General features: G+C 41.2%; 8 protein-coding genes across 8 annotated transcripts; 3 read left to right on the top strand and 5 right to left on the bottom strand.

The window, feature by feature from the left end:
* Nucleotides 1–214: 214 nt before the first annotated feature.
* Nucleotides 215–4,802, top strand: BCR41DRAFT_386406 (ATP dependent DNA ligase domain-domain-containing protein; the record flags this gene model as incomplete). The annotated part of the gene is made up of 11 exons (XM_022027788.1): nucleotides 215–500; nucleotides 611–670; nucleotides 766–894; nucleotides 1,000–1,121; nucleotides 1,204–1,814; nucleotides 1,910–2,384; nucleotides 2,476–2,586; nucleotides 2,680–2,929; nucleotides 3,054–3,264; nucleotides 3,391–4,336; nucleotides 4,453–4,802. Exons 1-11 carry the CDS (start codon nucleotides 303–305, stop codon nucleotides 4,799–4,801), a joined length of 3,462 nt encoding a protein of 1,153 aa, XP_021881350.1. The 5' UTR covers nucleotides 215–302.
* A 550-nt stretch (nucleotides 4,803–5,352) lies between these two features.
* Nucleotides 5,353–7,887, bottom strand: BCR41DRAFT_353333 (hypothetical protein). Its single transcript, XM_022024126.1, has 9 exons — nucleotides 7,436–7,887; nucleotides 7,051–7,266; nucleotides 6,795–6,915; nucleotides 6,572–6,683; nucleotides 6,408–6,490; nucleotides 6,185–6,268; nucleotides 5,858–6,046; nucleotides 5,664–5,750; nucleotides 5,353–5,551 (listed from the first exon to the last, which is right to left on the bottom strand). The coding sequence occupies exons 1-9, from the start codon at nucleotides 7,765–7,767 to the stop codon at nucleotides 5,450–5,452; spliced, it is 1,326 nt and encodes a 441-aa protein (XP_021881351.1). The 5' UTR covers nucleotides 7,768–7,887; the 3' UTR covers nucleotides 5,353–5,449.
* Nucleotides 7,888–8,338: 451 nt separating this feature from the next.
* On the bottom strand, nucleotides 8,339–8,989 carry BCR41DRAFT_370619 (hypothetical protein; the record flags this gene model as incomplete). The annotated part of the gene is made up of 3 exons (XM_022026547.1): nucleotides 8,339–8,460; nucleotides 8,541–8,841; nucleotides 8,987–8,989. The coding sequence occupies 3 exons, from the start codon at nucleotides 8,987–8,989 to the stop codon at nucleotides 8,339–8,341; spliced, it is 426 nt and encodes a 141-aa protein (XP_021881352.1).
* A 124-nt stretch (nucleotides 8,990–9,113) lies between these two features.
* BCR41DRAFT_353335 (hypothetical protein) lies at nucleotides 9,114–11,316 on the bottom strand. Its single transcript, XM_022024127.1, has 2 exons — nucleotides 9,863–11,316; nucleotides 9,114–9,771 (listed from the first exon to the last, which is right to left on the bottom strand). The coding sequence occupies exons 1-2, from the start codon at nucleotides 11,204–11,206 to the stop codon at nucleotides 9,268–9,270; spliced, it is 1,848 nt and encodes a 615-aa protein (XP_021881353.1). The 5' UTR covers nucleotides 11,207–11,316; the 3' UTR covers nucleotides 9,114–9,267.
* Nucleotides 11,317–13,611: 2,295 nt separating this feature from the next.
* BCR41DRAFT_353336 (major facilitator superfamily domain-containing protein) lies at nucleotides 13,612–15,679 on the bottom strand. The gene has a single exon (XM_022024128.1). It carries the CDS (start codon nucleotides 15,661–15,663, stop codon nucleotides 13,714–13,716), a length of 1,950 nt encoding a protein of 649 aa, XP_021881354.1. The 5' UTR covers nucleotides 15,664–15,679; the 3' UTR covers nucleotides 13,612–13,713.
* Nucleotides 15,680–15,845: 166 nt separating this feature from the next.
* On the bottom strand, nucleotides 15,846–17,576 carry BCR41DRAFT_58551 (hypothetical protein). Its single transcript, XM_022030921.1, has 3 exons — nucleotides 17,541–17,576; nucleotides 17,206–17,438; nucleotides 15,846–16,180 (listed from the first exon to the last, which is right to left on the bottom strand). The coding sequence occupies exons 2-3, from the start codon at nucleotides 17,333–17,335 to the stop codon at nucleotides 15,882–15,884; spliced, it is 429 nt and encodes a 142-aa protein (XP_021881355.1). The 5' UTR covers nucleotides 17,336–17,438; nucleotides 17,541–17,576; the 3' UTR covers nucleotides 15,846–15,881.
* A 794-nt stretch (nucleotides 17,577–18,370) lies between these two features.
* Nucleotides 18,371–20,888, top strand: BCR41DRAFT_353340 (hypothetical protein). Its single transcript, XM_022024129.1, has 6 exons — nucleotides 18,371–18,736; nucleotides 18,841–18,988; nucleotides 19,201–19,276; nucleotides 19,405–19,723; nucleotides 19,813–20,658; nucleotides 20,758–20,888. The coding sequence occupies exons 1-6, from the start codon at nucleotides 18,491–18,493 to the stop codon at nucleotides 20,857–20,859; spliced, it is 1,737 nt and encodes a 578-aa protein (XP_021881356.1). The 5' UTR covers nucleotides 18,371–18,490; the 3' UTR covers nucleotides 20,860–20,888.
* A 1,124-nt stretch (nucleotides 20,889–22,012) lies between these two features.
* Nucleotides 22,013–24,520, top strand: BCR41DRAFT_422039 (acyl-CoA dehydrogenase/oxidase). Its single transcript, XM_022030097.1, has 3 exons — nucleotides 22,013–22,810; nucleotides 22,931–23,523; nucleotides 23,632–24,520. Exons 1-3 carry the CDS (start codon nucleotides 22,086–22,088, stop codon nucleotides 24,447–24,449), a joined length of 2,136 nt encoding a protein of 711 aa, XP_021881357.1. The 5' UTR covers nucleotides 22,013–22,085; the 3' UTR covers nucleotides 24,450–24,520.
* The last annotated feature ends 10 nt before the right edge of the window (nucleotides 24,521–24,530 follow it).

A 24,530-nucleotide genomic window follows, 5' to 3' on the forward strand; every position in this document is an offset into this window, starting at 1 on the left:
GATGGTAACGAACCTATTGAAGCTCTGTTACTAGAATGAGAAAAAAGAAAACTTGTTATTTTCATCATTCATCTCATTCCATTTCAAGCGAAGCCCATGTGACTGCATCTGACTCGTGACGATCAGTGCCCTTCTTTGCCACCAATATGCTCAGTAACAACACACTTTTTTTTTTTTTTTTTTTTTTTTCTTATTAATTTCTTTGCTACTTCCACCCTTGCGATTTACTAGCCTTTTAACCGTTAGAGCACCATCAGATAAACTGAAAGCCTGCCTTTCTTGACAAAAGAAAACAAAGCTCAATGGCCACTACACCGGATAGTTCTTCTAAAAGGGCTTCACGAATATCTATTCCCAAAGATGAATCTTCCTCCACTAATAATGACCAAGATAATGATCCAACAGTGCCCAGCCCGCCATTTCATGATCTCGTAATGTTGTTGGAAGAAATTTCAAGAAAACGCACAGAAAAGTCGCCACTTTTGCGCAGGTATTTCCAGGTATAGATAAAATAAATAAATAAGAGAATAGAAAAACAATTTCATTATTTATTTCGCTTTCCAGCAAAATGTAATGCTGTTTTATTTTATTTTGGGTCCAACAACTGTAGGAATGGCGCGAAAATGGGTATGGTGACATGTTTCCAGTTATCAGGCTTATCTTGCCTCAGGTGAGGATAGCTCTGCACTTTTTTTTTTTTTTTTTTTTTTTTTGCAATATTTGTTTGAACAAGTCGATTGATCAAATTATTCCCCTAATCATTAGCTTGATCGTGAAAGGGGTCGCTATGGTCTCAAGGAACAAAAAATGGCAGATTTGTATATCATAAGCCTGAACATCCTGCCCGGCTCTGAACCGGCCATTAAACTCAAGAATTGGAAAGAGGGTTCTCGGGTAAGAGGCCATAACATCTAATTCCAATTGTAAAAAGACTCCTGATAAATCACTAGTAATAGTATTAAAAAAAAAAAAAAAAAAACTCAACGCTTCAAATCGTAGGATTCAAGCGGTGATTTCAGTTTAATAGTACGAGAAGTGGTGGCCAGTCGGTCGCTAGTGACCCATCCACAAGGACAAACGATCCGCGATGTCAATAGGCTTCTTACAGGGCTCTCAAGAAAGTATGCTAAGCAAACTATCGGAATGCAAAAATAAGAGATGTGGAAAGACATTAACACAAGCATGTCTCTCTTTTTAATTTAGAGGATCGGATAACATACACATATTTAAAACGCTTGTCCAAAGCTATACACCCTTGGAAAATAAATGGATTGTGCGAATCATCAACCGAGATCTCAAGATTCACATGAATGAAAACTCTGTTCTTCCATGCTATCATCAAGATGCTTTCGAGCTATTTAATGTGTGCAGTGACCTTCGGAAGACTGTCCTTGATTGTGCGGACCCAACAGTACGTATTTCCACCTCTACTGTTAGCCTTGGCCGTCCATACAAGCCCATGCTCTCAAAGAGGCTACCAAGTGCCAAAGACGTAGTAGAAAGCATGGGAAATATGACTTTCTGGATTGAAACCAAACTTGATGGAGAGCGCGTACAGGTTCATAAAGACGGGGATAAGTATCGATATTGGTCCAGGAACTCTACAGAATATACTCACCTCTATGGGGCTACGTCAGAAGAGGGTTCGCTTACTCCATTCCTCCATCCACTCATTAACCCAAAAGTTGAAAGTCTGATCTTGGATGGCGAAATGGTCGAATATGATCCAGCAACTAAACAAATACTTGGTTTTGGAACGGTCAAGACTGCAGGAGGAGATCATTCTGGCGATAAGCATAAAAGACGACCGCTTTGTAAGCAGCAGTTCATTTCTATTTTATCTACATGCAGTATAGCGTTCAAACCATGATACTAATGGTTGCTTTCAAAATTTGCTCCGACGATCCAGTGTTTGTCTTTGATGTGCTGTACATGAACGGCGCATCCATCATTGATCAACCGCTAGAGGCTCGACGTGATATGCTACCCTCCATATTCATCAAAGAGCGTGAGGGACATTTGGAAATTTTAAAATATCAAGTCGCTTCCACAGAGCAGCACATTATCGATGCAATCGATGCAGCTGTAATGGATCGCCAGGAAGGCGTCATTGTCAAAAACCCGCGGTCAGTGTATTTACCTAATGGCAGAGGGAAGGATTGGGTAAAGATTAAACCAGAGTATATCGACGGTATCTGTGACAGTTTAGACGTCCTTATCGTGGGAGGTTACTATGGAACAGGCTCCCGTGGTGGTCAAGGTGTCATTTCTTCTTATTTATGCGCAGTACGCGATAATACATCCAAATCCTCTACTGGAAAGAAATTCCTGACATTTTGCAAGTTTGGTTCCGGCTTCTCTTATCAGCAGATGGGGAAATTCAGGCATGTCCTTATTAATGAAACAAAGCTAGTTCCATGGCATTTGTTCCCAGCTAATACTCAATTGCATTTGTCATGGCGATGCTGCAAATAGTGATTTACTGTCGCCTCACTGGAAAGAGTATAAGTATTACAAGGAGAACCCATGGGTGGAGATGTTCGACAGTGCCAAGATGCGCCCCGATGTGATTATTGATCCTGCCAAGTATGTATTTGAGGTGTCTCTGATTCATAATAATAGAGCCCAAAAAAGGCTGAGATATAGCTTTACTAACCGAGAATATAATAATAAAAAAAGGTCTATTGTAGTAGAAGTAAAGGCTTCGGAGATCCTACCCAACACGGATTCTTATGCCGCAGAATATACGCTCCGTTTCCCTCGGTTCCTACACATTCGCCAGGATAAAGACATGGATTCATGTATGACCATGAGTGAAGTTCATCGCATGTTTCGTGAATTTAAAGGCAAGCTTTCCAACAAACAATTCAGTGCCAGAAGTTCTACCGCGCTTATTAAGGTCAAGGAGAAGTTGGCTGGGCCACGGAAGGTATGCATGCGAAGTGACGAACAACGTTTCAATTGGAGACATGTTGGTGTGTTGGCTCTTTTTTTTTTGTCTTTATTTACAGAGTCTGAGACGGAAAATACTATTTTTTACGTCTCCTTCATAGTCAACGCAAGCACGTCTGTTACACAGCATTGTTGGGGATATGAGTGCCTTCAAAATCGAAACAGATCTTTTCAAAGGCCAGGTTTTCTGGGTCGTACGGGGCGATCAGCAGCATTCCAAGTCAGAGTTAGAAGTACTGATCAAGCGATTCGGGGGGAAGCAGTCTCAGTCCGATCAAGTGGAAGGCACCATCATCATTGCAGGAGTTCATGGTATGGAATTGTTTTTTCTTTTTTTTTTTTAGTTCATGGAAAATACCGGGGTTTCCTTATCCGCTTCATGAGTGCGGCAATTGTTTGTTCATCAATGCTCTTCAAATCCCTTTCGCGGTATTATAGGGCCTGACCTTATTGGACTCAAAAAAAAGGGTCATAGAAACATTGTTCTACCTACATGGATCCGCGCCTGCATTAACGAGTTGCGGCTAATTCCTTTAAACCCAAAGTACATGTTGTTTACAACAAAAGAAACTGAAAAGCAATTCCGATTGATCATGGACGAGTACAAGGATTCATATACCGAGCCACTCACTGCGGAGGGGTTGCAAGAAATTCTGGACAAGATGCCTAATAGAAGCGAAGTCGTCAAGCGCAGGCGTTTGAAGGCTGCTGAAGAAACAGCTGCAAGGAATAAAATGAAGAGGCTTAATAATTTTGCTGATCAAATTGAATCATCAGCTGTCAACAAGGATATAGACGACAAAGAGGTGGTTTTACAGATGGAGATCGACAACCTCGATAAAAATTGGGAACAAGAAGATGCTCGCCGTGCACGGAAGATTGCGGCTGAGCTTACACGGCGGTATTATGGAAAGGAAGGTGAACGTGAACCGCCTCTTGGCATGTTTCAAGGCCTAGAGGTGTTTGTGGTTTATCCGCCTTCACCAACACAGTTGCTGCAGTCAATTGCATCCCAGCCCTCAACTACAGTGCCCAAATATGCGACTAACAAAGTAAAGCGTGAACCAGATGATACAAATCCAGGATCTCCATTTACAAGGCCGAAAATTTGGAATACGAAATGCCCAAAAGGCCCAACACGAGAATTTGAATCGACATTTGATGTCCTATCTGATACAATCGACTTTTGGAGTATGAGGAGAGATGAGAGTGCCTCTCAGATCATGGCGGATCTTGACGCCAAATCATCACAAAGGATGAAGGAAATCGAAAGTCTGGGAATGGGAAGTCCTTTTTGGGAGTATGTCGACAAGGAGAAAGCTTATGAAGAAGAATTAGACCAGATGTTAGACAAAATATGTCGCTACCAATTATGTCGGGAAAAGTAAGGCTTTCTTTTCTTTGTCTTCGTCTTTGTCTTCGTCTTTGTCTTTTTCTTTTCTTTTTTTTTTTTTTTTTTAAACAAGAGAATCATTTTCGCTCTACTTTTTGTTCCTACAGCTTGGATATGATTTCTCAAATACTTGAGTTTCATGGCGCTGTGATTATGCCGCCGGACCAATGCAATATAGAGCATTGTCAGCAGCTTTTACGAGATCGTGTCAGTGCCAATTATGATTTCAAGCTGGATGAAAGATATGTCGGCATTCCGAATGAGATTATTGTCTTGTTTGACCCCTGCTATTTGGAGCCATTAGATGAGTGGCAGAAGGCCATGCGGATCTCTACATTATACGGCTCTGATGCAAGTTCGTTTGATGTACCACGCCTAGTTACCACAGAATGGGTCAAGCAATCGCAGAAAAGTGAGTACCGTGTCCCAGAGGAAGCCTATTATCCCATTAAGTAGCAAAAAAAAAAAAAAAAAAAAAAAATCCTGGTGAAAGAGCAACGGAGCTTCCATACGACTTTTTATCGATTAGATATTTTAGCTTCCTTTGATATTTTCATCGAACATAAGCTCTTTTTATTAATGTGCATGCACTTGCCTGTCGGCATGGTGAAGTAAAGGATACCTATTGTTCCTTTTGTTACACTCTTTTATTAAATGTATCCCATGGAGTTCAAGTAACCATCACATCACTGAATCTACTTGTTGTGTCCACTACAGACTCAACAAAGGTGGTCATTTATATTGATCTGCCTGCCTCGTTGTGATACATAGAGCATTATTCAATGACTTTCGAAAGCTATGATTTTCTGGAATATAAAATACACTCTCTTCTTTTTTCTAGATTACCCTTCACTTTCTGAGATATCCCTCCCTTTCACCTTCCCTAAATGTGTTGTGTAGATCATGACTAAATGGCCCATACCATTTTTTTATTAAGCAGTTATTTGTCATGTCTAATACGAAAAAAAAAAAAAAAAAAAAAAAAAAAAATAATTCAATATTCAATACTTCACAAGGATTTTTAAAAAAATTTATCTCGAGCTTCTATGACTTGTGCGGTTAATGTTCATGGAACGTGTGACAAGCGTGGGACACCTATATACTTCAGAGTTGTGAAGATTGGGCCGGTACCGATGAGATAAATTGCTTAAATCCGATCAATGCATCTGGATGATTCCAAAAAATAAGCGAGACTTCTGAATAGACCTAATATGAGATGGTGCGGATGAAGTATAAAAAGAGGTTGAGACTCAAGAGTTCTTACATTGGGTATCATCAACTCATAATAGCGTTGAAAAGGATGATCATGATGTTTTACCTGATCGAGAGTCCACCCATTATACTGATATTTTTCCAGTGCAATAATAAATCTGTCATACATTGATAGATCGTTCTTGGCTTCGAGCTTAATTTCGTGGAATGGTATGTGTTACAGGAAAGGAAGAGATAAATGGGTATTCTACTTTCATTGATTATGACGAGTTGGCCATGTGACGAAAGAGCTTTTTTTACCTTGACAGTTTGTACAAAGTCTTTTGCTTCGATAAATTCAGGGGATACAACCAGTTCTTCTGGCGGTGCTTTTGATATGATCCTTGGCTCTGTCACTTCTACACCAGAAACAACCGAAGGAAGGAAATTTTGGAACCTCTGTAACAAATGAGAGTGATTCCGCAGAATTATCGAGACGTAAAAGTATAACTGGAGAAGCAGATATGATATGAGTTCAAACAAAAATAAATAAATAAAAAAAAAAAAAGCGCTTGAGTATGCTATGCCTCTACTTCTGTTATTGCTTCGCCTATTTTATCTCTCACTGTTTTATATTTCTGCTCTTACGTTTGCATAGTTATGGTCCTTTTGGAATTTTCGAAGAAGGGTAATCAAATGTTGATACATATTCGGTTCTTGTTGCGATAGTTCCTGAAAGCCAAAATGCAAAATACATAATGAATTGTCATGCGTCATGTGTATAACTTTTTTTTTTTTTTTTTTTTTTTTATATATATATAAAAAAAAAAAAAAAAAAAAGCTGTGTATTCTTCGACTGCCTCTTTCATACCTTGATCATACTCAGGAAATCTGCTGCCGCGCCATCTCTTCCATTAGTACTAAAGTTTTGTGCTGGCTGCTGAACGCCCATTACTGAGAAATAAATAAATAAAAGGTCAACGAGGCATGTCCATAGTATATACTTTTTTTTTTTTGGATGATGAATATATTTACCTGGTGTAGCTATCAATGCGGCGGGTATAGTTGCTCTGGTTGTAGCTGGAGATCCAACGTTACTTACTTCTATTTTAGACGCGTTTCCCTTATAATCCGAATACATCATTGGCTAGGAATGTAAAATGGGAAATTGACCATTTGAATAAGACCATTTTTTTTTACTTATTATTTATTTATTTTTTTTTTTTAAAAAAAAAAAAAAAAAAAAAAAAATACGTACCGGCACTAATTGATTCAAAATTTCCTGTGCTTCTGGCAGAAATTCTTTGAATCCGAGTAAAAGATCTGGTTGATCCTGGAAAAGAGTCATCACTGTTTGTACCATTCGATCTAATGGTAGGCTTCGATACAAAATCAATCATATTTTTTTGTCATTGCTCTTATACGGTTAGGAGCAATAGTGATAATACAACTATACTTATAGGAAAAAAAAAAGAAAAAACGTAATGGCTGTATATAGCAGCTTTGTCTCATACTTTTGATTATGGTATTCCCCGAGAGCGGACAAAAACTCTGTGTACACCTTGGGGTTATTTTCATAGGCCTTCTTTACAGACCCAACATAATCTACGGCGTTTTTAAAGATTGGCGATTCCTGTGTCATATCAGTTATTGGTTGCGGGTTGCCTGTTACTGCGCTGACAAACGCCGAAGTGGCTGCTGCTGTTCCATCATCCTGTGATGTTGAAGCCCTAAAAAAAATTGATCCGAAGAATATAAACTTGATTCAGTACATCCTTTCTTCCCCGTCTTTCTTACAACCTGCGCATGATACCTTTTTTTTTTTTTTTTTTTTCTTTTATGAAGGCGGTGGTCCTCTTTGTTCTCCAATGTTCCTATGTCGTACTATAACACACTTACTCATTGCTACGAGAGTTTTGCGCGAGAGAGACTAGGAGTTCAGCAACAGCCATACGTGCTTCTGCAGGCTGCTGTTGCTGTTGTTCTGTAGCTGTCATATTACTCTGCACTGCATCTGTGACATCTTTCATTAGAGCATCCGCGTCCGTGGAAGTGGTGGTAAGATCCATTGAGACATCCGCTTGAGTTGCATCGCTCCCATTGTTGAGAGCAAGACTAATGTTATGGATGGTATTGGCCGTATCGAGCGGCGCGACAACAAGTGAATGAGCAAATGACGCGGCGGAACTACACTCGTCCTGATCCGTAGTAGAATCCAGAGGCGTGTTCATCGGAGAGAGACTTTTTCCTGTTCTTCCTTGTGTTATTAGCTCAAGGTGTAATTTTTTTTTTTTTTTTTAAATAACAAATAAAGGGGTTATTGGTTTTGATGGAGAAAAGGTCAAAGTGAGTGAATAAAAAAATAAAATAAAATAAAATAAAGAGTATGAATATTTATATCAATAAACAGAGATGTAGAAGCAAAGGATTTGGTTGGAAGGAAAACGATAGAATTGTCTCTTCCCCTTCTTTTTCTTTTCGCCGTTCAAAGAAATGTGTGCCACAAAGGCTTGACCCTTAATCATGAAATCATGAAGTGATGTGCTTGATTGCAATTAATTTATTCATATTTTATAGTTTTTACTTTCTATTCTATTCAATCCAGAAGCTTGCTCGGAAATAGAATAAAAATAAAAGAATAAAAAAACGTGTAGGCACCATGCTTAATCATCCTGAGCCAATTTTAATCATGGACGATATTACTCTCTATTTCACGTAAACCTCTTTATTTTTGTTTCTTCATATCATCATTCTTTTCTCCTGACTCTTGCTTTTTTTTTTTTTTTTTTTTTTTTTTTTTTTTCATGCGCGCTCCTTGCCTTTGGAGGATCTTGTGATTTCTACTTCCTCAGCCTCATCTTCCAAATCATCTAAATCCGCCACGGCCTCTGGTTGCGCAATATATACATTCTCCCATACTCCTTCTATAAGAAACAGAATAAAAAGGTGTAAATTTTTTTTTTTTATACAATTAAATGCAGTAAAAAGTGATGAAGAAGCATACCAGGGGTCTTAAAGGTCATAGCGATGACTTGCTGGTCCACAAGACCAGAGTCTGCTAAGGATTTCGAGTCGGTTAGCTGCTGGTACTGGTTAGGATCCTTTTTGCTTGGAATATAAAGCTGGATCTGCGTCGATGAGGTGATATGACCTCCAGAATCTGCGTCGTTCTTGTTCTTCAGAGTTGTGATTAATGCTTTAACAATGCGCTGCTTGAGTGCTGCGACCGTATCCGTCTTGGGATTGGCGCTATTAATGAAGATGGTTTGTGTATGACGCTTGACACGGTAGTATTGCGAAGAAGCCTAAAGAAAAACAGAGTACGTAACCAAATTGCATGATCCTGAGTTAATGAATCTTTTTTATCCGTGTCCTCATGCATCCTTGACTTGGTCAAATCCCGCTGCTCATCTCTAAAAACGGGGAATGTAAAGTATCAATCGCATTTACCATGCTGAATGCGCTTTGTTATTTCCTAGAAATTGAATGAAGTGAGGTGGATGTGGAGGAAAGAAAAAAAAAAAAAAAAAAAAAAAAATGGTGGCGTTCTTCTAATGTGTATATTTTCTCATTTAATGTTTCCAGTTGCTTGCTTGTTTGCATATTTCACACTACCAAGCATTCTAGGCAAAACTTCATGAGCTCTATCACACTGGATATCACTGGTTACTTTGTGGACATGAACTCTTATCATTCTCTAGATCTCTTATAGGAAGGTCATTCAAGCCACTTTATCTGCGCCCAGATCCATCGGCAACAACGACTCTCCTGCCCGATGGTGTACTCGTACGTGATGTAGTCCGTGAATTAGAATTAAGTATTATCCTTGAGACTTGCTCAGGAGATCCGAAGTGGCGTGACATCCTCTCTCCTGAAAATGACACATTTCTCTCAATAAGGCCAGGATCTGACATGGTGGTGCCAGCTGTTCCACGGTATCTTTCTTTTCTTGGTAAGGGACCTGATCCCGACCTTGACGGTGGTATGCTAGAACTAGTGTCCCTAGTTCCGTCTCCAGCCTCTTCACCTTGTTGATTCTGCTGGGTTTGAGGCTCGTCATCATCGAAAAAGCTCATAACACTGCCACTGGTTGCCCTGGTAAAAACCCCATTATTCGACATCCGGTGTCTTGTTTGCAGGCGCTCTGAACCCCGGCTTTCACGTGGGCGATTTGGCGGAGGGCCTGCCCAGGGGTCATGATGCATGACGTTTAATGTGGAGGGCGTTTGTGGTGACTACAGAAAATGAAAAGAAAGAAAAGAAAAGAATGAGGACATGGGAGAGAAATTGCACACTTGTCCCTTTCTTTATATATCATCCACTTACTGAGATCCTGCTCGACCACCCATCATGGTCATCACTCTCTTCTTCTTCTACTTCCTCGTCTTCCGCCATCACCATATCCACATTTTGATCATATAGTGCGCTTTCTTGGGTCACAATGATAGGTTGGCCATGCTGTTGTGGAGGCCAGATGGAATTTTCTTTGTATGACTGATTATTTTCATCTTTGAATGTAACCCATTCATCTTCTATGGAATTATGCGCAGTTGGGCCTTTATACTGGCGAAGTTTTAGTTCCCATGATGAACGTCGAATGCGTTCTTCATCTGATATCCATTTTGATTCCAGGCTATATAACGGCTCTGTCGCCAGTGCCTTGGCGATTCCTTTTAGAATAGCCCGTAAAGCCTTCATATCGCCAACCTGGATCCACACCGGAATTTCATCTGATCGCGTTAATTGGTTTTTCGAGATACCCACTGACAATCCTGCGCTTCGTGACACGGTCTCAAGGTCTGTTGGTGTCATATCTTTATGAGCACATGATATTAGATCCTTCTCCTCTACAAGGTAGGACATGAGTCCGCCCGATATATGGAGTATATAGAGAGCTATCTTTTCATGCATGCTTAAAATGATACTCAAAGTCCAAGGCGTCGGATCATTACCAAATTTGTGCATACCCATGTCCGCTCGACGCTCTTGCTCCATCTGATAATCTGTTTTTGCTGCTCTAAAGAGCGATTGTCCATAATCTTCATCCTTTTGATCTCTTTTATCTTTGTCACCATGCTTCGATAGCTTGGTGCCATTATGTGCTGGCGGCCCAATGATATCACATATTGACGGCCTGGCAAGATATATTAGCGGCGGGATGCTTGGAGTAGAATCATTAACGTCCTGGTCTCCCGTGATCGGCGACGATGGTGAAGAGGATGTTGGTGGTGATGATGAGGAATAAGATCTTCTGTATTCAAGGATATCTCCAGATAAAATTGTTTGTGGATTCTTTGTGAATGTATATTGATTGTGTGAAAGGTCTGAATCAGTTCGTGACAGTTCCCTATTATTTTCATCTATTCTTGTGGATAGCCCATTGGTTTCGTGAACTGATGGATGCAGAGTCTGGATGCCCAGCCCAGCCCACGGGGATATCACCTGCTGTGGTGGAGAGGTTGGACTAGGGTTGTTGACAAGGAGTTTTCCTGTAATCGCGTCTGCGACATCCATAGGAGAACCGTAAACATCAAAGCGGAAGTCGTGTTGATGGATAATGACGGGGTAAAGCCCCATAGTCTCTTCTAAGCACCCCATGATACCGAGGTTAGTCGGTCCTAAGTGGAAGCGAAGTCGTATATTGTGAAATGCAGTCGGTTGCTCGTCCATAGTTTGATGAATGAATTAATGATTGAGACTCTTGTAAATTATGAAGAAATGAATTGACAACTGATCATAAACAACGATGAATCGCCAATAAGATGTGGAGTGATCGCAAGTGCAACACAGCCCTAGAATACGTGATTTAAAAAAAAAAAAAAAAAAAAAAATCATATTCTTTATCTCGCCGAGCTGTGTCCTGGTTTAAAGTTGCCAGTGTTTCAATCCCTGATCTTCTTGTCCAAATCAAGCTGTATAAATATACACATAAAGTCTCGAATGCGATGAAGCCATGTCTCTAGGAGGATGCCCACGTACCTCGTCAATTGTGATCTGTGTTCTGGCCTGATCAAGGTTATAGTTCAATCGCGCCCTTGTTCTTACTTACACATCCTTTCATCATATCTCTGGTACAATCAATGGTCTTCCTTCATTGTTTTTATTTACCGAATTAAGAACGCTTCACGCGCTCGATTACGATACTGTAACTTTCGGATAACGGATATCAAATACCAGAATTCCATTGATATTTTAGTTTTTAATGAAAAGAAATATACCTCTCATACTATACCTACCTGCTTGTCTCTCTCAAGATGTAATACCGGATGCAAAATGTCAAAGGTTTGGGGCTTGAAGAATGGAGTATAAGACAGGGAGGATATTTTTTACTTTAAAGAAAGTCTAGGATTTGGGCGAAGCGGTTGAGCGATATCCATTCGGGCAAAAACTACAATTCGATTAATAAATTAAAAAAAAAAAAAAAAAAAAAAAAAAGGTGCAACAAATGCCTTTGACGACACTTCAATCCATCGCCTTTCAGCTCTGTGATGGGTCATATCAGATAACTATAATATATATTAGTAGGAAATGTACACGTTGAATGAGTCACCTTAGAAAATGACAGCTCCGCACACGTTGGATAATTGCCCAAGTGTATAAACTAATTGACCATCATTTCTTTTCAGCTCGCGGCTGTAGGTCGCTTCTTACTCCTCCCTGTCATTTCCTTCCAGTGAAAAACGCAAGTATAGACTGAAGTATTCATCAAAGCAAGGAGTCATAAACAGAAACTACTGGAATGAATGAAACGGTTCGTCAAGAAGCACTGAACGGACAGACCCATGACGTCCGAATTACCCGGACTTTCCTAAACAGGCCGTGTTTCATCGACGACACAAATAAGAATGAAAATTTACAAGTCATGCTAAACTATGCACTCGTTATTGCTATTTATTACTATTATTATTATTTATTACTACTATCGGTTTTAATCGATCGTCATTAGGCGAAAGCACTCTAATATGCTGAAACTCTTCGAAAGAGACCGACAGTACTCTTCCGAACCATCCCCTCCCTCAATAACCCATAATGCCGCAACAGCGTGTACTTGTAATTCTATTGAAGCAAGAACATGGCATTTTGCCCAGGAAGTATGATTATCTCCAAAATAAAAAAGTCGAATGTATTAAGTATACGTTCACTCCAACGCCTGCTCAACAATATGTTGTCAACTAATTTGCCTGCTGGATCATCGGTATAGCAGACTAATCAATTAATCTCGAATCTTGAAAGTAACACACCACTAGACAAAAACCATGAAAAGCCTACAAAGGATTCGGAGGATCATGGAGTATAGTCAGATATGAATATATCATCAGAGTATTAGGACTGAATCATGACCTAAACAGTGAGGATTTCACTGGTCATTGAAAGCATTCTGCTCCTCTTTAATCGAATTTCGGTGGTAGCTTCAGAAGACGAGAAAGAGCGTTATTGAGGCATACAGAGAATTTCATGATCATTAATATAGTCAGATGACAAGCCAACTTCTATTCATTTATTGACTACAACGTCAATTAAAGAAGGAGCTGGCAGCTACTGTGCACATAGTTATTAGTGGTCTGGGAAGTACTTCTATTTAAGCCTGAGATCGCTACATGGCCATATACGAACTCTTTGATGTAGAAGAAAGTATTGATTGGAGGTGATTCAACTTGCATCTTTCATGGGTATTTCAGGGCTCTTTTCTTGGTATGTTGTCATCCGACTGAATGAATATATTTCGTCCCGCAAGTGCCCTCCTGCCATAACAATATGGCTCAAGCTGTCGAATATATCGAGATCAGGGGATAAGTAGCCTCTGAAACGCAGTTATCGGTTACCTACGCGATCAACAGAAGTTATTGTGTCTACGACTGGATGATGAGCAAAAGTACTAATCGTGGACAAATTCACTTACGGTGGTTGCGACTGGGGAAATGTAGAATCGGCCTCATGGACGTGAGAGGTTAGCAGAGGATAAAGTTGGATCATCTAAAGCTTTTAAAACAACTTTGTACAATAGCAAGTGTACCAAGTATCCCAGCCTATTAGATAATGATGCTGGGATTGTGTTGTTTCCAACTAGTGTTTGTGTTTATTCATCAAAAGAGTTTTTTTTTATTAAGATGCAAATGATTATCATTATAGTAGCTATGGTACACGGAGTAAGGAGTAGAATATATATTAAATCGCCATTATAAGCGACTTGACCCATAGACAGGACCCATGTCACTCATCTCTGGTATGGAGTCGTGACCAGACGACAAGGACGAGAGCGAGCATGTATCGACAGAATCCATGTCTTGTTCTTCATCGTATCTTGTGGATCCTGAGCTACTGGCGCCACCAAAGCTTGATCGTGGTGCTGCAGACAGTGCAGATGCTGAAGACGCTGCTGTTCCTGCACTCAAGTAGTCAAAGGGATGAAGATATGTTGCAGGCGCCGAGGGCTCAATGCCAGATTGAGAACTCGAAGCATGCTCAGTGGTCAATGATATGGAGGGTATTACAGATGAATGTTGCGTAAGTGGGACAGAGAGGTGTTGGTGTGGTTGTGGGCGCTGCTGGCTCAGATAGATTGTATCATCTTGGATCTCCACCATTGGCGGTGCTCTCGAGAGACGGGACTCGCTTCGAATATGTCCCTGAGGATGTTGAAGCGTGGGTGAGGGGCACGTAGTTGGGTCTACTATTGATGATGCCGAAATTACTGAGCTGCTCTTACGTTTGCCATGATTCTCATTTGAGACCGCAGTAGCAGTTGAGGTGTAAGAGTCATGACTTCCAGGTCCAGGGCCCGGTCGTGACGAGGAAAACCCATGAGAGTAGCCTTCCTCCATTTCTCTTTCATCAAAACTCTGTACTCTGTTACAGGATCGCCAGCCTCCAGATCTTTGGCCACTTGTTGGTGAACCGCATATGACTTTATTTTCTTCACTCTTAGCGCAGATTGTACTCACGTTCTCATCAAAGAAACTGGTGCCAATCACAGATTGGCGTTGCTGATAGCTGCCGGTCCCTTCATTTGCCATAGCGCCGGCATGAGTCAAATTCGCTTCAAGCATTTCAGTTGGTTCCTCGTCGTCCGCATACACGTCGCCCTCACCATGTACTTCAACTGTTGTGTCTGTGATGGTCCTACTAACGAGAAACATGGCTGCGATGGAGAAGCCGCATAAGATCCAATTGATGATGAGATAGGCTCGCAATGGTGTTTGGGCAAGGTCGAGTGGCGCTGCAACGGCACTCCCGAGTGATTGGATTGACTTGAAGAACCCAGCATAGCGCGAGAGTTCTTCATGTTTATTGGAGAGAGCGCCCATGAGCCAGTAACAGTATACTGCAAAAGCCGCATCGCAGAAACCAAACATAGCATAGATGGTGAGAGGTCCTGAGTAGGTATCGCCGTGTTCAAAATCAATCAAGTCTTTACTATTGGGCGCCCTTCGTTCCCAGTTGTATTTGTGTTGCATTAGCAGCGCCCCGATCCATGTAGAATTGAATAAAATTGCTACCACCAACAGACCTAGTAAAGCCCTCCTAGGTCGCTTCATAGGAAGCCGATCAAGCAGCATTCCAATGATTAGTGCTCCAAGGATCTGTGCCACCCAGAAGATAATGGAATTAAGGGAGCGTGTACGGATGTTAAAAGTAAAACCGTTAAAATCATTGAATTGGTATGTATAGGAGAAGTTGGAGAAGAAGAATGCAGGGATTAAGAGGAGCATACGCCAATCACAGAAGACTGATAGAATGGCAACAAACTCGGCCTTGACGCCAGCAAATTCGGCTACAACCACAGGTTCACCATTATCTCGCACGATACTGGAAGGACGGACGAGAAAGATGGCTAGAAATGTGGCGGAGCCCATGAGGGCCATGTACACGATGTATGTTGAGGGTGAAAAGTCGTCGGGATCCATCCCTGGACGGCTATTCATGACGAGAGGGAAGACAGATCCAAGGACGGCGCCGAGGTTGAAGATTGACCAAAAGCAAGCTATATACTTGCCCTTGTTGTCTTCAGTCGGATAAGACATCATCATTGCTCCTTGTGTGACCCAGATGCATCCGGCACCAAGTCCCAGTAGGATGCCGGCAAGAGGGGGGTAGATCGAATGTTCATTATCTTTTGCAAGCATCATTGCTCCGGCGTACAGGAAAAAAGTGAGGCCGCCAAAGGCTACACAGGGTCGTGGTCCAAGCATGTTATGTGTTCCTCCGGCAACAAGGAATCCGATGATGTAGGCGATAGAGGAGGAGGTAATAGCGAGGTTCTGAGCTGTAGGTGAATGTTTTCCAGCATTTCCGATCGAAGACATTGCATTGAACATTCCAATGGTGCCAAAGCAAATGACGCCGATCAGAATGATCTGACGCATGGCTTTAGAGACCATGGCTTGAAGAGAGTGTTATTGGCTTGTTTATTCTCAGTCGGATAATTAGATGAAGGAGAGGGTGTGGAAGGAGGGAGGGGATGGAAGAAGAATGAGGTAGCCAAGGAGGAAATCAAGGGCAACAAAGCAGGGATGGATATGCAAGGACTAACTGCCATGCCAAGTGGAGGGAGGAAAGGGGACGTTCGAAAAGAGCAGGTTCTGGAGTTCTGGCGAGGAGACAGGAGGAAGAAGAATTGGATCTTGACTAGAGGGTGAGGAAGAACTAAGGTAGCGCAAAAGATGGCAGTGGTATAGAGGGAAGAGGTAAAAGAAGAGGAAAGGAGGTGGAGGAGGTCGAAGGGACAAAAGAAGAAAGCGTTAGTTAATGAGATTATTATAGAAGAGGCGTTGTTGGAAATGATTGACGACTGAGGCTAGAGCTGGAACAAGGTAAGGAGGATGATTTGTTAAAATTCTAAATTGTGCACAAACATTCCACACCTTCCGCAAAGTAGAGAGAGAGAGAGAGAGAGAGAAAGAGAGAGATAAAAAGAATGAAAAAAGAGAGAGGGAAGGTTGTAAGGATGACAGAAGGAAAAAAAAAAAAAAAAAAAAAAGAGAGAGAGAATGGCGAGAGGGGTAGGAAAGGCAGGAGAGTGATTAAAGACGTCCAAGAGAAAGTCTGAGAATAAAAGTATGTCTGAGGGAGAGGGAATGAAGAAGTTGAGTGGAGAGGAAAGAAAGAGTGAGAGAGAGTGCTGTTGTTTCCGTTCTTTGATCCACTTGAGTAGTCAAGAAAGAAATCCCTGTGACCCTATTTCTCTATTTCTTCAAATAGATCGACCAGGCCAAGATTTATGACGCTTTTTTAAATAAAAAGACATGGACTGGGTCTAAGTGTTTCTGCTGTTCACCGTAGGTTGTTCCTGTGGGTGGTGTTTCAATTGAAAAAACCCATCACTTTTATTTTTTTATTATTTTATTCAATCATTTCAATCATGCGTGGGCTGGAAAAACGTTTCTTCGAGAGGAGAAAAGAAAAAGCAGAGCAATCTCAGAAATCTGAGTAGTCTATTAAAAAAGGGTGAGGAGCGTGCGTGCATTCACATTTTTTTTTTCTTTTTTTTTGATGTTACTCCACCCTAACCCTTCCTGATTTTCTTTCTTTCCTTTCGCCCTTCTTTTCCCTGCTCGCTTTTTTTGTGATATTGGCATGCACATGACTACTTGAATGTTTAACATCACCTCTTTACCAATCTTTCTCCTCTTCCTACCATCTGTCTCTTAGTGATCTTCACAATCCGTAACTGAAAGGAAAGCCGATATGGAAGAAATTTATAAACCCGGAACGTTTGATCAACGAGGCAGCGATGTCAGAACTGAGGTTTATCAGAAAAAAAAAAAATCGGAAGAAGGATTTAACTTGTCTCACTGCCATGGGAGACTAACAATGTGCAAATGAGGCAATAGAGCAAAGTTTGTCCATGTGCCGGAAAAAAAAAAATTTAAACATGCGAGGATCACAAATCTCTTGGTCTATGCTGTGGGCTTACCACAAAGAATAGCCTATTAGAATCGATCTCCAAGAAACAGAAGTCTGGCAACATCATGGAAACAATTCAAAAGCCTGTGAATATACTCACAAAGGTCGTTGATGAGATCCTGCGGAATGGGGCGGGTGATCTGACGCGTGTTTGATAGAAGTAAAAATAAATTAATATTTAAAAAGGAATATTCATGTATAATTTACATTTGTATATTTGGGTTTTCTAGCGCATGAATAAAGTGATGTTTAGTCGAGAATCACAATAAAAATAAAAAATCAATTTGAAATAACATGTACGCAGTAGAATACATGTAAATCTATATAAGCTTGACCGGAAGTTCACACGGATCGTCTCTAACATGTTCAACACATATTTCTGCTGTAGTTCTACATCCCTACTTCACAACTTCAGACATGTTGGTATTGTATCCACTGATTGTTGCAATGCGTCCGTCCTCATCAGTCACTTCTGACACATACAGGAGTCCAAACAAACACGCTCTGCGTGGCATTTGACATCCTCCTTTTTGGTGCATTTGACCCATTATCGCATTTTTGTTTTATTTTTGCCGCCAATGGACTATTTCTCTGCTTGCTCATCACTCAGAACTTCACATTTGAATCGATTCATTTTCTTGCTCACACACACTCTCATCCGGTTACAATACGATCTCCATCGCTCATTCACACTCTGTATTCATTAAGCGGTGGTTATAATTATTATATTGGACTATCGACATTTCCTTTCCAGACAAATCCTTTTTTTTTTTTTTTTTTTTTTTTTTTTATTACCTCAATACCTTTCTTCCTACTCTTGTTGACTATATTGAAGCAATAGAAGGAAATAGTAATATTAATAGAGTACCATAATAGCACTTGAACAAGACATCGCTCTTTCTTTTTTTTTTTTTTTTTTTTTTTTTGGTATATCTTCGGCTACTTCTGTAACAAAAATTTGAAGTTCTTGACTGGAATTCAGGTCAGACATTAACCAACAAGGTAGTCAGCTTGGGTCACGACTATCTTCGTCTACACCCACAATAAAATATGGATGGAATGTCAGGATCCATCGGATTCAACGGCCGCGCTCACCAGCCCTCCAACAGTCCCATCCTAGTGCTCGAGCCAGTCAACGACACATTTGCATTAAAGTCTCTTGAGCTACCAGAGCACTCCAAAATCAAAATTGGTCGTCAGACGGGCGTTACGACAGCACCCCATCCTTCGAATGGATACTTTGATTCCAAAGTCCTTAGTCGTGTTCACGCAGAGGTTTGGTCAGAGGGTGGCAAGGTGAGTAACTAATTTCTTGAATGAGGACATCACATCAGCAGGAAAATAAAGAATAAAATGAAGAGCAGTTCTTATACATGGCTTTGAACATTTCGTTGGCCCAGGTATTTATTCGAGATCTCAAGTCAAGTAACGGCACATTCTTGAATGGACGAAGACTCTGTTCGGAAAGCACAGAGAGTGAGCCCTTTGAGCTAAACCAGAATGACAACCTCGAGTTTGGTATTGACATCATGGATGAAAACGGTGCTCGTAAGTTTTTTTTTTTTTTTTTTTTTTTTTTTTCCCTCCCTTCTCTTCATTTATTTGTGAGAGTACAAAATAAACCCCAGCAACAATGACACCAATTAGCTGCATGAAGCACGAGGTCAAAGCAAGGGCAGAAATAATACAAAATCTCCATGTTTGATAAGCACGAGGTTCATTTTGATTATGCACTGACCTGAAGTCTTTCATGTGTGTAGTACTTCACGAGAAGGTGTCTTGCAAGATCTATATTTCTCGAATGTCATATCCTACACCAGGGAGCTCTCCACAAGAGTATGTTACTACAATTGTGTAGCTTGAAAAGGCCCATATCATCATATAATTGGCCCCCATCCCCAGGTTTCACTAATTTGACTAATTTTCGAGCTCTATTGTATACTTTACTTCTTTCGTGAATGAAGCTCCCATGCCAAGATCAGACCTACCTCGTTAACTGGATCTAGTATCAATCCGATCAAAACTACTGCAATTTCAATGCAAGGCGGACAAATTGAGAACATAGACTTGATCATTTCAAGACTCCAGAATGAGCTCACGCGATCACAAGAAACATATACGGACTTAGGGATGTTGAAGCATAGCCTAACGGAGCTGGAGAAAGCCATGACTGTAAATAACTACGACTCTAATGTAGCAAAAAAAAAAGAGTCAACAGTTGCTAATGGTGGAGCGCCCCTATCTGCTGCCGATTATCAAGAGTTATTAAAGCGAAAGGATAAGGTGAGTTTATATTTACAGAGGTCAAGTGAAAGTAAATTGATTACTACAGTACGATTTTATTTTACTCATTTATCCATTTTAAAAACCAGGAGCATTCAGAGGAAATTGCGAAATTGAACAAAGAGTTTGGAGAAACAAAGGCTCATCTGGAAGCTCAGAAGGATACGATGCGTAACAGCAATGAGAATGCAAACAAAGCATTGATACAAGCTGCATCTAAAATGGACCTTGTCATGGCTCGTATTAATAGCATGGCCCAGGAGCATAAACAGGAACTTAAGTCAGTAAAGAAGGGGTTTGAAACAGCATTATCAGAACTGAAGGCCACGCATCAAGAAGAAATTAGCCGCATAGTTCTAGAAACCAATCAGGAGAAGGAAGAATTGAGAAACAGACATAAGCGGGAGCTTTTAGAGGCCATTGCTCAAGCTCGGGAGAGTATTGGTAATACGTTTGCTGAGGCAAAGGTTCAAAAAGCTCTGGAGCTGGAATTAATATCACTCAAGGAAGAGGTACAGGGCTTGCGGCAGTCTGAAGAAGCTAAATCTCGAAAGATCGAGGCGTTGGCCAAGGAGAACAACGCATTCCTGAAGCAGTTGAATAACCTTAAAGCAGAGCTTGATAAGAAGATGCTACATGATGTTAAGGATAGTAGTAGTAACAGTTCTATCTCAGCACCTTTATCGACCACTCCAGATAGTAATACTAATGGTACTATCCCTATGCATCCAGCAGCATCGACAAAATTAATCAGTAGTGCAGTAGACGGCGGAACCGTACAATCTGGAGATGGAATAGAGCCTTCGAAACATTCTTTAACAGCTCTTATTACTAATTGCCCGTATGCTCATGGTGACAACGAGTCCAAATATGTGTTTTCATGGTCGCAATTCGTCTTCCCCATAGCGAAGAGGAACCAGCCAGCACTGCATCAGGTACGAATTCGTGACGCGGATTTGTTTGTATGTTTATTTTTTTTAAAAAAATAATAATAATAATAGCATCTAATAGACAATTGAAATTATGTCTATCAGCCTTCGACAGTACTCTTATCCAGTGGATTCATGCTCGTTAGTCTTGGGGTGTATGTGCTATGGTACAAGGCTTGGACGATTTCAGGATGTATTAGCTCCTAATGAAAGTAATGGAGGTAGTTGTAGTAGTAGTTTTTTTTTTTTTTTTTTTTTTTTTTTACATGTAATTATATTAGGACATTGTCGCCGGTAATAGTGCAGCAATTAGACTAAGCCTAATAAATACAGCGTTTTAACTTTACAATTTAACTGTCATTCAAGATGGATTGTTTCAATGAAATAGTTTTTCTAACAAGTTATCCATTATAATGATTTCTCCTCCTCGTGGCTGTATGTTGTAGTGTATTGCATATTTCAAATTTACAATTATGTCATTGCCAGTAAATACCGTTCTCTGATCAATAACAACTCGTCTTCAAGTTTAGAACCTTTGTAATATTTCAGAAATCATGATTAGCATAGGGACAACCCAGGAGACAACCCGTTTGACGTAACGGCCTAGAAAAGGGAAATTTGGCGGCACCAAGAAATAAACCTTCTTCACCTGTCAAGCAGTACCTCAAACGCGAATAAATCCTCAAAATCAGTCATCAACGCTATATTTTCAAATAACTTTATCCTCCCCTACATACTTGACGGCGATTCACCATCGATTGCCTCAAATGGAAACCAAGGAAAGAAAAGCTTTGGGAAAAGGCGTTGGTCCTTTACTTCCATCTAGTATACTGGGCAAGAGGTTCCAGCATCAATTAACACAAGGCATGGCAGATATACTATAGTAACCTTTAGGAGGTAGATATGCGAACTAAGTGCTGTGGTGAAAAGTACTAAAGATACGTCTATCGCGACGCTGTAAGGACAGACATCATTGTCCAATGTGTAAGTCGCGAGCTGGCTGGACTTCCTTACCTTCGCATCATAACTAAGGAATTTATTCTTAGCGATATTCTTAGACAAGGCAAGAGCTCATAGTTTAAGGATTACTCAAACTTTCTACTTGTTAGTACACTCCGCAACAATTTGTATGCATGTAGTCATTTCCCATGGAAGAAAACAGCAGGTCAAGTCAACATTATGTGCCCTTTCTCCACACTCCCGCACATTGAAGATTATTATACTTTGTGGGGAAAGAAAGGGTAAATGCATTTCCGGCGCACAGGCATTTCATTCGGTTGGCGAATCGCCTCGATCAATAAAGTTATTGGATGTTTGTGTCGGTTGGAATTCCACTCTCTCCCCAATAGATTTCCCTTTCCTTTTCTTCCACTGTTATTTGCATGACCCTATTCCCCAACTAATTCCATTTCTAGTTCTTCCTCATTCTGGTAATGTCAGCACTTCGCTTTCCAAAGATTCCTCCATCTGAACCTCAAGGCTCAGACCTTCTGGCTTGGGAACGCGGTCGCGCTTCTTTTGATGTCCACGAGCTGTCGACATTTCTCTATGGTGAAGCCTACTTAGAGCGACAAAAGCGTATTCTTTCGCTTATTGAACACGACCCAGCGTTTGACAAGTCACAACGATACTTTCTTGGCCGTACTGAACGATTTGCTGCCGCACTTCGCAAAGACCATGCGTTAATAAAGCTCGCTCAGAAGCATCGATGGGGACCAGATGACTTAAGTCAGGCCGACTCGCTGATCACAGAAGCTGGGCCTTTCGGTTTGCATCGTGCTATGTTCCTTCCAACATTGCAAGCCCAGGCGAGTAAGGAACAAATTGAAAAGTTTTTGAAGCCTGCATTACGATACGAGATCATTGGGTGTTACGCACAAACAGAGTTGGGTCATGGAAGCAACGTGCAAGGAATCGAGACCACGGCGACGTATATACCGGAGACAGATGAGTTTGAATTGCACACACCTTATTTGACAGCATGCAAATGGTGGATTGGTGGGTTGGGTAAAGCCGCGAACCATGCAGTGGTGATGGCCAGGCTTATTAGTGCTGGTAAGGATCATGGACCTCATCCGTTTGTGGTCCCCATCCGATCGATGGAAGACCATACTCTCCTCCCAGGTGTTATGGCTGGCGATATTGGGCCTAAATTGGGGTAATTTTCTTTTTTTTTATTTGTTTCTTGTTTCGTCAGCCGAAACTTCTAGTGGTTCGTTTTGGATAATGTAAACGCACCCACTGACATTATTAAAACTGGGCTTTGAAACCCAATCAGGTATAACACAACCGACAATGGCTGCATGTGGTTCGATCACTATCGTATCCCAAGGATCTCGCTCTTGTCCAAGTACTCCAGCATCAAGCCTGGAACCGGAGAGTACATTAAACCACCCAATTCCAAGCTCTCGTACGGAAGCATGGTCCTCATCCGTGCTTCTCTAGTTGGAGGAGCGCGCCAAGGTCTAGCCAAAGCCGTGACGATTGCGGCACGGTATTCTGCAATCCGCCGTCAATTCGTGGACAAGGACGTACCTAAAGTGATCGAAGATAGTAGTAGTCATAAAAAGACAGTAGTCGAGACGCCTGTCCTGGATTATTCTACACAACAATATCGTATCTTGCCATTGATCGCTACTTCATATGCGTTCTTTTTCACGAGCAAAGAAATGATGAGATTATATAATGTCAATGTCCACAACATGACCTCGGGCGATTTTTCGTTGTTGGCGGACGTACATGCGTCCAGCTCAGGGTTGAAATCCCTGACGACCACCATGGCGGCTGCAGGTATCGAGGAGTGTAGGCGCTGCTGTGGTGGACATGGATTCTCGAGCTTCTCAGGTCTTCCACTGTTATTGCAAGATTATGGTAAGCTCATTTGTTTAATTGCATATGGAATGCTAATCCTGTCTTTATCAATTTCTAAATATTAATAATAATACAATTGGCGTCGTGTTTTCTTATGGTATCCAATAGTACCAAATGTTACGTGGGAAGGCGACAATTACATTCTCTCACAGCAGACAGGCCGCTATCTCTTCAAGTCCTTCCGCGAGCTTGTAGCAAAACGTGCATCTGGTGAACGGAATACAGCATTACAGATCAACAATCCGACACTGGCATACATGAATGCCTATCTTGAGAATCCATCACTTAAATGTCCCGTGACCTCTGCTGTCCAATTCCACAACCCAGAGATCCAATTGACTGCATTTGGACACCGTGCAGCCCATTTAGTTGCTCAGGTTGTGCACGCGTTGGATGTTGAGAAACGAACCTGGAATTCAATGCTGGTCGATATTTATAACGTCTCGACTGCTCATTGTCAGTTCGTTCTAGTTCAAAACTTTATCCTTGGGATCAGGGGGGAGATGCCTCAACCTAATGGGGTCGTAGATCCGACCGCCTCCTTGTCAAGCAGTGCTAAACAGGTCTTGACAAGGCTTTCGGACTTGTTTGCGTTGCACATGATCCACAAGGAGCCAGGTCAGTTCTTGGCTTCAGGATACTTAGAAGCCAAGCATCTTAAATGGCTTGGAGAGGCGATCATGGAGCTTATGGAAAAGAAGATTCGTCCTGATGCAGTTGCATTGGTGGACGCATTCGCGTTTCCGGACTACATGCTCCATAGCGCCATTGGTGCATATGATGGGAAAATATATGAACGTTACACAGAGATGGCAACACATGAACCCTTAAACAAGACTGAGGTCGTTGCCGGTTATGAACAGTATATCAAGCCCTTCACAAATCCCAAGGGTTTGAAGGGCCACTTAGTGCAATCTCGACTTTAGATCAAGACATTCTTAGGTTCATGACACAAATACAAATTATTAGCACACCAGGTTGTTGAGTAGATGCATACCATGATGAAC

Source organism: Lobosporangium transversale (assembly GCF_002105155.1).
Source record: "Lobosporangium transversale strain NRRL 3116 chromosome Unknown BCR41scaffold_18, whole genome shotgun sequence".
NCBI classification, from domain to species: Eukaryota; Fungi; Mortierellomycota; class Mortierellomycetes; order Mortierellales; family Mortierellaceae; genus Lobosporangium; species Lobosporangium transversale.

Bases quoted from the DNA above. Each gene is read 5' to 3' on its own strand.
- BCR41DRAFT_353335 (XM_022024127.1), bottom strand. From the start codon at position 11,206: ATGGACGAGCAACCGACTGCATTTCACAATATACGACTTCGCTTCCAC. The intron at 9,772-9,862 runs GTAAGTGGATGA...CATTTTCTGTAG, and splicing joins GGTGGTCGAGCAGGATCTCA to TCACCACAAACGCCCTCCAC.
- BCR41DRAFT_353336 (XM_022024128.1), bottom strand. From the start codon at position 15,663: ATGATGCTTGCAAAAGATAATGAACATTCGATCTACCCCCCTCTTGCC.
- BCR41DRAFT_422039 (XM_022030097.1), top strand. From the start codon at position 22,086: ATGTCAGCACTTCGCTTTCCAAAGATTCCTCCATCTGAACCTCAAGGC. The intron at 22,811-22,930 runs GTAATTTTCTTT...AAACCCAATCAG, and splicing joins GATATTGGGCCTAAATTGGG to GTATAACACAACCGACAATG. The intron at 23,524-23,631 runs GTAAGCTCATTT...GGTATCCAATAG, and splicing joins ACTGTTATTGCAAGATTATG to TACCAAATGTTACGTGGGAA.
- BCR41DRAFT_58551 (XM_022030921.1), bottom strand. From the start codon at position 17,335: ATGGCAGTGAGACAAGTTAAATCCTTCTTCCGATTTTTTTTTTTTCTG. The intron at 16,181-17,205 runs GTTACGGATTGT...GCGCTACCTTAG, and splicing joins CCATATCGGCTTTCCTTTCA to TTCTTCCTCACCCTCTAGTC.
- BCR41DRAFT_353333 (XM_022024126.1), bottom strand. From the start codon at position 7,767: ATGAACACGCCTCTGGATTCTACTACGGATCAGGACGAGTGTAGTTCC. The intron at 6,684-6,794 runs GTACGTATTTTT...TTACATTCCTAG, and splicing joins TTTTGAATCAATTAGTGCCG to CCAATGATGTATTCGGATTA. The intron at 5,751-5,857 runs GTAAAAAAAGCT...CACGAAATTAAG, and splicing joins ACTTTGTACAAACTGTCAAG to CTCGAAGCCAAGAACGATCT.
- BCR41DRAFT_353340 (XM_022024129.1), top strand. From the start codon at position 18,491: ATGGATGGAATGTCAGGATCCATCGGATTCAACGGCCGCGCTCACCAG. The intron at 18,737-18,840 runs GTGAGTAACTAA...TCGTTGGCCCAG, and splicing joins TTTGGTCAGAGGGTGGCAAG to GTATTTATTCGAGATCTCAA. The intron at 20,659-20,757 runs GTACGAATTCGT...TATGTCTATCAG, and splicing joins ACCAGCCAGCACTGCATCAG to CCTTCGACAGTACTCTTATC.